General features: G+C 61.7%; 1 protein-coding gene across 1 annotated transcript; it reads left to right on the top strand.

Annotated features, from left to right (window-relative positions):
• Nucleotides 1–5251: 5251 nt before the first annotated feature.
• LOC103640811 (exocyst complex component EXO70B1) lies at nucleotides 5252–7812 on the top strand. The gene has a single exon (XM_008664280.1). It carries the CDS (start codon nucleotides 5409–5411, stop codon nucleotides 7458–7460), a length of 2052 nt encoding a protein of 683 aa, XP_008662502.1. The 5' UTR covers nucleotides 5252–5408; the 3' UTR covers nucleotides 7461–7812.
• Nucleotides 7813–8327: the final 515 nt, after the last annotated feature.

The raw sequence follows: 8327 nt of genomic DNA, 5'->3' as shown, positions 1-8327 counted from the left end.
GAGTTGTCCGAGGGGCTGGACGCGCTTCCCGGGAATGATCCCATGGAAGGGCGCAGCGCCCGCTCGGACGGAGGACAGATCGACACGCAGGAGCCCGAGGGTCTCAGCGTAGATGATGTTGAGGCTGCTGCCTCCGTCCATAAGAACCTTGGTGAGCCTGACGTCGCCGATGACGGGGTCGACGACGAGCGGGTATTTCCCCGGGCTCGGCACGTGGTCGGGGTGGTCGGCTTGGTCGAAGGTGATGGGCTTGTCGGACCAGTCTAGGTAGACTGGCGCCGCCACCTTCACCGCGCAGACCTCCCGGCGCTCTTGCTTGCGGTGCCGAGCTGAGGCCTTCGCCGCTTGCCCACCGTAGATCATGAAGCAGTCGCGGACCTCGGGGAACTCTCCTGCTTGGTGATCTTCCTTCTTGTCGTCGTCGCGGGCCCTGCCACCTTCCGCGGGTGGCCCGGCCCTGTGGAAGTGGCGCCGAAGCATGACGCACTCCTCAAGGGTGTGCTTGACGGGCCCCTGGTGATAGGGGCACGACTCCTTGAGCATCTTGTCGAAGAGGTTGGCACCTTCGGGGGGTTTCCGAGGGTTCTTGTACTCGGTGGCGGCGTCGCGTTTCACTTGCGACTTCTTCTTGCCTTTCTTCTTGGCGCCGCGCTGAGTTGACGCCTCGGGAGCATCTTCCGATGGGCGGCCCTGGGGCTGCTTGTCCTTTCGGAAGATGGCCTCGACCGCCTCCTGGCCGGAGGCGAACTTGGTGGCGATGTCCATCAGCTCGCTCGCCCTGGTGGGGGTCTTGCGACCCAACTTGCTCACCAGGTCGCGGCAGGTGGTGCCGGCGAGGAACGCGCCGATGACATCCGAGTCGGTGATGTTGGGCAGCTCGGTGCGCTGCTTCGAGAATCGTCGGATGTAGTCCCGAAGGGACTCTCCCGGCTGCTGCCGGCAGCTTCGGAGATCCCAGGAATTCCCGGGGCGCACGTACGTGCCCTGGAAATTGCCGGCGAAGGCTTGGACTAGGTCGTCCCAGTTGGAGATCTGCCCCGGAGGCAGGTGCTCCAACCAGGCGCGAGCGGTGTCGGAGAGGAACAGGGGGAGGTTGCGGATGATGAGGTTGTCATCGTCCGTTCCACCCAGTTGGCAGGCCAGACGGTAGTCCGCGAGCCACAGTTCCGGTCTCGTCTGCCCCGAGTACTTTGTGATAGTAGTCGGGGGTCGGAACCGGGTCGGGAACGGTGCCCGTCGGATGACCCTGCTGAAGGCCTGCGGACCGGGCGGTTCGGGCGAGGGACTCTGATCCTCCCCGCTGTCGTAGCGTCCCCCACGCCTGGGGTGGTAGCCCCGGCGCACCCTCTCGTCGAGGTGGGCCCGACGGTCGCGGTGATGGTGCTCGTTGCCGAGGCGGCCCGGGGCCGCAGGCGCCTATGTTGCGCGTGCGCCCGGTGTAGACCGAGGCTTCCCGCATGAATCGGGAAGTCGCGGCATGAGGTTCCGAGGGGTATCCCTGCCTTCGGGAGGCAGAGCTCTCGGCCCGTCGAACCGCGGCGCCTTCCAGGAGATTCTTGAGTTCCCCCTGGATTCGCCGTCCCTCGGTGGTCGATGGCTCTGGCATCGCGCGGAGAAGCATCGCTACTGCAGCCAGGTTCTGGCCGACCCCACTAGATGCGGGTGGCGGCCTGTCCCTGACGTCGTTGGCGACGCGGTGCTGGAAGCCCTGGGGCAGATGACGTATTTCTCCGGTCGGGGGTTGGCCCGCCCATGCCTGCCCGATGTCCCGGCGGATCGGCTCAAGTGCTCCTGCTCCCTCGTCAAGCCTGGCCTGCACCCCGCGGATTTGCTTGAGCTGTGGGTCACGGCCCCCCGCCTGAACGGGGACCACAGCTAGCTCCCGTGGGATGTCAACGCGGGGCGCCGGCCTAGGGAGGTCATCGTCCTCCGGCATGCCGAGACGATTGCCTTCGGAGGGACCCCCTAGATCGACGTGGAAACATTCGCGGCTTGGGCCGCAGTCCTCGTCGCCGAGGCTGCGGCTACCGTCGGAATAGTCGGAGAGGCAGTAGTCACATGCGGTCATGAAGTCCCGCATGGCACTGGGGTTGCCAAGTCCAGAGAAAACCCAACAGATGCTGGGGTCGTCGTCTTCCTCGGACCCAGAGGGCCCGTAGGTCGAGACGCCCGTCAGCCGGTCCCAAGGCGACCGCATGCGAAACCCCAGAGGGTTTGGACTCGCCTCTACGAGAGCGCCCGCCAAAGCGAGGTCGCTAGGCGGGTTGAGGCTGAATCCAAATGACGTGGGATGGGAGTCGGTCGGTACCTCTTGGTCGACGAGCGGCGATAAAGTCATGTCGGGGACTGACTGCACCGTCGCCTCTGGTACGAGGGTGACTCCCAGCAAGCTTTTCGCGAGCGCGCTGGCGTCGTCCGCTTGCTCGGGATTGGCGTGTCGCGGGGGGACGGCGCTCGTCTTCGTCTCAAGCGCGAAGTCGATACTCGGTGCGCCCCTTGTTGGGGTGCCGGCACTGTCGACTCGCTCGACAGCCGACGAGGCGCTACCTCCTGCTTGGCCTTGGTCGCCCTGCCTTCCCCTCCGTCGGCGGGGGAAAGGGCAGGATGAGCTCGAAGGTTGTTCTTCCACCACGTGGGGAAGACGTCGTCGATTCCGCCGCCGGCGGGCGGGCTATCGGCCGCCATTGTCGTTGTCGCGCGATGATGGAAGGAGTATCATGTCGTAGCTGCCGTCGAGGGACATGAACTCAAGACTCCCGAAACGGAGCACCGTCCCGGGTTGGAGAGGTTGCTGGAGACTGCCCATCTGGAGCTTGACGGGAAGTTGTTTGTCAACACGTAGCAGGCCCCTACCTGGCGCGCCAACTGTCGGCGTTTCGAGACCGGGGGGTCCCTGGGCCGACGAGTGAATGTCGTCGCGTGCCCCAGCCCAGATGGGTCGAGCGCGAGGGCGAGCGCGAAGGGGGGAGAGCGAGGCGGCCGGAGACCGGCGTGAGAGAGGTGGGAATCCCGCGGCCTTCGTGTTCGTCCCGCACCCAGGTCGGGTGCGCTTGCAGTAGGGGGTTACAAGCGTCCACGCGGGAGAGGGAGCGAGCGGCCCCAAGCGAGCGCCTGTCTCGTCCTCGTCCCCGTGCGGCCAACCCTCCCTAAGAGGGCCCTGGTCCTTCCTTTTATAGGCGTAAGGAGAGGATCCATGTGTACAATGGGGGTGTAGCAGAGTGCTACGTGTCTAGCGGAGGAGAGCTAGCGCCCTAAGTACATGCCGTTGTGGCAGCCGGAGAGATTTTGGCACCCAGCTGGTGTGATGTCGTGGCCGTCGGAGGAGCGATGGAGCCTGGTGGAGGGACAGCTGTCGGAGCGGTTGAGTCCTTGCTGACGTCCTCTTGCTTCCGTAAGGGGGCTGAGAGCCGCTGTCGTCACAGAGTACGCGGGGCGCCATCATTGCCTATCTGGCGGAGCGAGCCAGATGGGACACCGGTCTTGTTTCCTGCGGCCCGAGTCAGCTCGGGGTAAGGCGATGATGGCGCCTCCTGTTGACGTGGCTGGTCTGCGCCCTAGGTTGGGCGATGTGGAAGCTCCTCCGAAGCCGAGGTCGAGTCTGTCTTCCGTGGCCGAGGTCGAGTCCGAGCCCCTAGGTCGGGCGAGGCGGAGGCCGTAGGCTGAGGCCAGGGCGGAGTCCGAGCCCTGGGGTCGGGCGAAGCGGAGTTCGTCGTCTTCTGGGGCTGAGCCCGAGTCTGAGCCCTGGGTCGGGCGGAGCGGAGTTCGTCGTCTTCTGGGGCTGAGCCCGAGTCCGAGCCCTGGGTCGGGCGGAGCGGAGTTCGCCGTCTTCCGGGACTGAGCCCGAGTCCGAGCCCTGGGTCGGGCGGAGCGGAGTTCGTCGTCTTCTGGGGCTGAGCTCGAGCCCTGGGTCGGGCGGAGCGGAGTTCGTCGTCTTCTGGGGCTGAGCCCGAGTCCGAGCCCTGGGTCGGGCGAAGCGGAGCTTCCTATGGTGCCTTTAGCCGGGCCTGACTGCCTGTCAGTCTCACTCTGTCAAGTGGCACCGCAGTCGGTGTGGCGCAGGCGGCGCTGTCCTTCTGTCAGGCCGGTCAGTGGAGCGGCGAAGTGACGGCGGTCACTTCGGCTCTGCCGGCTGGGGGGCGCGCGTCAGGATAAAGGTGTCAGGCCACCTTTGCATTAAATGCTCCTGCGATTTGGTCGGTTGGTGCGGCGATTTGGTCAGGATTGCTTCTTAGCGAAGGCAGGGCCTCGGGCGAGCCGGAAATGTGTTCGCCGTTGGAGGGGGGCCTCGGGCGAGACGGAAATCCTCCGGGGTCGGCTGCCCTTGTCCAAGGCTAGTCTCGGGCGAGGCGTGATCGAGTCGCTCGAATGGACTGATCCCTGACTTAGTCGCACCCATCAGGCCTTTGCAGCTTTATGCTGATGGGGGTTACCAGCTGAGAATTAGGAGCCTTGAGGGTACCCCTAATTATGGTCCCCGACAACGGTACCCGACAATATGTCATATGCTCGTTTTTTATTTAACGTATATTGCGACGATGAAGGTATGTCCTTCATAACCTTCGTCTGAAGATCATTATATACTAAGGGGAAATAATGCTTCGAATGACGAAGGGTATTAACATTTAACATCTTGTGTTGCCTTTTTCTTAATTCATAGTATTTGAGAACAAGTCCCCAACAAGAGGCATTACCATTTCTCTTAAATTTCACCTATGCTCCGTTTGTATTTCGATATTGGAGGGCATGAAATTGAATTAAGTTTAATACCAAATCAGCCATAGTATTAAAATGAGATGTAATTCTAATTCTATCATTTGGATGTCACTGAATTAGAGTTTGAAATTGTGTTGTCTAATTCCACGCAATACATAGGAGTGAAGCTCTGTATTGGGAGAAAAAGTTCCTAATTATAGTATAATTCCAACAACAAAATTCAGTCTCTTATTCTAAATCCCAATTTAATGTGCAATCAAACAACATAATTTAGAAAAGCTGATTACAATTCCAGTTTTGTATTCCTGTATCTATATCCAAATGTGCTGCTAAATCTTTCCGACCATAAATCCATAAATTTGAATTTATATTTACGTACACGTAAAGGCTCTCACATGCCCGCCCATGAAGAGAGAGAGAGGGAGAGAGAGGAGACCTCTGCACCTCTCGTCGGTTCCGGCAAGATAAATTGCTAAAACGGGATGACATAGAGGCCGTTCCAAGCGTAACGTGCCTGGTGTCTCAACTCCCGCGCAAACCGGCTCTCTCTCTCTCTAGCCTCCACCTCACCCCGCCTCTTCTCTTTCTCTCTCTTGCTCTGCATGCCTCCTCAGCCATCCGTGCGAACAAACAACCACTGACCTCGCCATTGCTCATTCCTTCCTCCCTTCCACCCGGTCGGGCACCCACCGGAGATGGACAGCCGGAGCCAAGCGCCCTACAAGTCCAGCAGCTTCTCGCCGGCAACCACCCGCGACGACAGCGGCGGCAAGACGCGGGAGGTCGACCGCAACTTCTCCCTCGGTGCCCTCCGCGACAAGGACGCTCAGCACGGCGGCTCAAGGGAGCAGTCCATCAAGGAGGAGAACGAGCAAGAGGGGGATGGTGACCATGGGGCGCGAGTCGGCGGCGAGGATCCGGGCTTGGTGGGAGGGGGATGCGGCGAGCCGGACCTCGCCTCCTTGTCGGTGGAGGTGGACGCGTTCCTCGCGGGTCAGGACGAGGACGCGGCGCCGGTGAGCATCACGGAGACGACGCTGGAGAGGTTCGCCTCCGCCGTCGAGCTGCTGGTCGCCAGGTACGAGGGAGTCGAGGACAGGTGGGCGTCGGAGGCCGGCAGCGAGCCGACGGCGCTGCTGGCCGCGATAACGCGCATCGCGGCGCTCGCGTCCGCGCTCGGCAAGACACCCGAGGGCGGCGGCAAGCACGCCGCCGCCGTGAACCGCGTCACTGCCGTGCTGCACCGGGCCATCACGTTCGTCGAGGAAGAGTTCCTCGCGCAACTCGAGGACCCGCGCGTCCCCAGGGCCGGGCCCGGGGGCGAGCAGCAGGGCGGCGCGCACGAGCCCGACCGGTGCGCCCTCGCGCCGCCGTCGAACGCCGGCGCCGGGATAGAGTCCGCGCCGCCGTACCCGCCGGAGACCGTGGAGCGGCTCCGCGCCATGGCCGACGCCATGGTCGCCGCCGGGTACGTGACGGAGTGCTCGCAGATGTTCCTGGTGGCGCGGAGGAACGCCTTCGACGCGGCGCTGCAGGGGTTGGGCTACGAGAAGTCCAACATCGACGACGTGGTGAAGATGACGTGGGAGGCGCTGGAGGCGGTGATCGTGACGTGGACCAAGGCGTTCCGGCACGCCATCAACGTGGGCCTGTCCACGGAGCACGACCTCTGCACTCGCGTCTTCGCCGGTCGCCACGCCGGCGTGGGGCGCGGCATCTTCGCGGACCTGTCCCGCTGCGTCATGCTGCACATGCTCAGCTTCACGGAGGCCGTGGCCATGACCAAGCGCGCCGCGGAGAAGCTCTTCAAGGTGCTCGACATGTACGAGGCGGTCCGCGACGCGTCACCGGTCATCGAGGCCTTCCTCTCCGCCGACGAGCCGGCCGCCGAGCACAGCCACTCCGGCCTGGCGGAGCTCAAGTCCGAGATCGCCGCCGTGCGGTCCCGGCTCGGCGAGTCCGCCGCCGCCATCTTCCGCGAGCTGGAGAGTTCGATCCGCGCCGACGCCGGCAAGCAGCCGGTGCCCGGCGGCGCGGTGCACCCGCTGACCCGCTACGTGATGAACTACCTCAAGTACGCGTGCGAGTACAACAGCACGCTGGAGCAGGTGTTCCGTGAGCACCACGACGGCGGCGGCGGCGGCGACGACGGCGGCAACCCGTTCGCGGCGCAGCTGATGGAGGTGATGGAGCTGCTGCACGGCAACCTGGAGGCCAAGTCGCGGCTGTACAAGGACCCGTCGCTGAGCAACATCTTCCTGATGAACAACGGGCGGTACATGCTGCAGAAGATCCGCGGGTCGGCGGAGACCAACGCGATGCTGGGCGAGGCGTGGGCGCGGAAGCAGTCGACCAACCTGCGGCAGTACCACAAGAACTACCAGCGGGACGCGTGGAGCCGCGTGCTGGGGCTGCTCCGCGACGACGGCGTGCTGACGGTGAAGGGCCACGTGCAGAAGCCGGTGCTCAAGGAGCGGTTCAAGCAGTTCAACGCCGCCATGGACGAGATCCACCGGACGCAGGGCGCATGGGTCGTCAGCGACGAGCAGCTGCAGTCGGAGCTGCGCGTCTCCATCGCCGCCGTCGTCGTGCCGGCCTACCGCTCCTTCCTCGGCCGCTTCGCGCAGCACTTCAGCGCCGGGAGACAGACGGAGAAGTACGTCAAGCTCAGCGCTGAGGACGTGGAGACCATCATCGACGAGCTCTTCGACGGCAACGCCACGTCCATGACGAGGAGGAAGACATGACAACAATAACAACAACACTAGAGCTTCTTGCTTGACAGTGCCGCGGCACGTCCATTGGCCGGTCCAGCTTATTCATCCATTATCGATTTGAGCAATGTGTTGTTCCTTTTTTTTGTTTCCTCTTCAAAAATTCTTCTTTTTATTTGTCTTCTGTCAACTAAAAACGTTACTGTACTAATTTTGGTCCAGCAACAGTCGATCCATGTACTAAGAACTGTACTTACTACCAGTGCTTCTGTCAGGAGCCAGGGCAGCTAGATCATCTCTCTGTAACTCTTTGTACCCATATATGTACTGCTTGCCTGATGACACTGTTCTGAACCCGTGTTCTTCCAAAGCTTTCAATCGGTTCCACTGATCTGTTCGGTTCTTCAGTCTGAAGTTTGAACCTCAGCCGAGTTTGGTGTAGAGTTGTAGACCTTGACGTCCGTGAGTCCGTCCCGCCACGTAGCTGCGTATTTTGCGCCAAAAAAAAATGCCACGGAGACAGACTGGTGGGTGGCAATAGGGCCGGAAAATTAGCTCGAGGCTCGCGAGCCGAATCGAGCTCGGAGCGGCTCGCGAGCCTCCAACGAGCCGAGTCGAGCCCCTTTTTCAAGCTCGTTGTTGTAGCGAGGCGAGCCGAGCTGGCTCGTTTCAGCTCGCGAGCCAAGGTCGAGCCGAGCCTCTCTCGCCAGCTCGTGGATTGGACGAGCCGAGCCGAGCTTATTCAGGTATCGAGCCGCACCGTTTCCAGCCCTAGGTGGCAAGGCCTCTTAATAAAAATAAATCGATTTCCATAACGTCTCGTTTGGATTTTGGATTTAAATTTTATTCTAATAATAGTAATTTATGCACATATCAATTAAGCTAAATATATTACTTTAT

This window comes from Zea mays, chromosome 10, assembly GCF_902167145.1.
Source record: "Zea mays cultivar B73 chromosome 10, Zm-B73-REFERENCE-NAM-5.0, whole genome shotgun sequence".
In the NCBI taxonomy this organism is placed as follows: domain Eukaryota; kingdom Viridiplantae; phylum Streptophyta; class Magnoliopsida; order Poales; family Poaceae; genus Zea; species Zea mays.
The sequence above is the reverse complement of the archived record's forward strand: the minus strand, read 5'-3'. Positions and strand labels throughout refer to the sequence as shown.

What these genes read in the sequence shown, in the direction of transcription:
- LOC103640811 (XM_008664280.1), top strand. Translation starts at nt 5,409, where the DNA reads ATGGACAGCCGGAGCCAAGCGCCCTACAAGTCCAGCAGCTTCTCGCCG.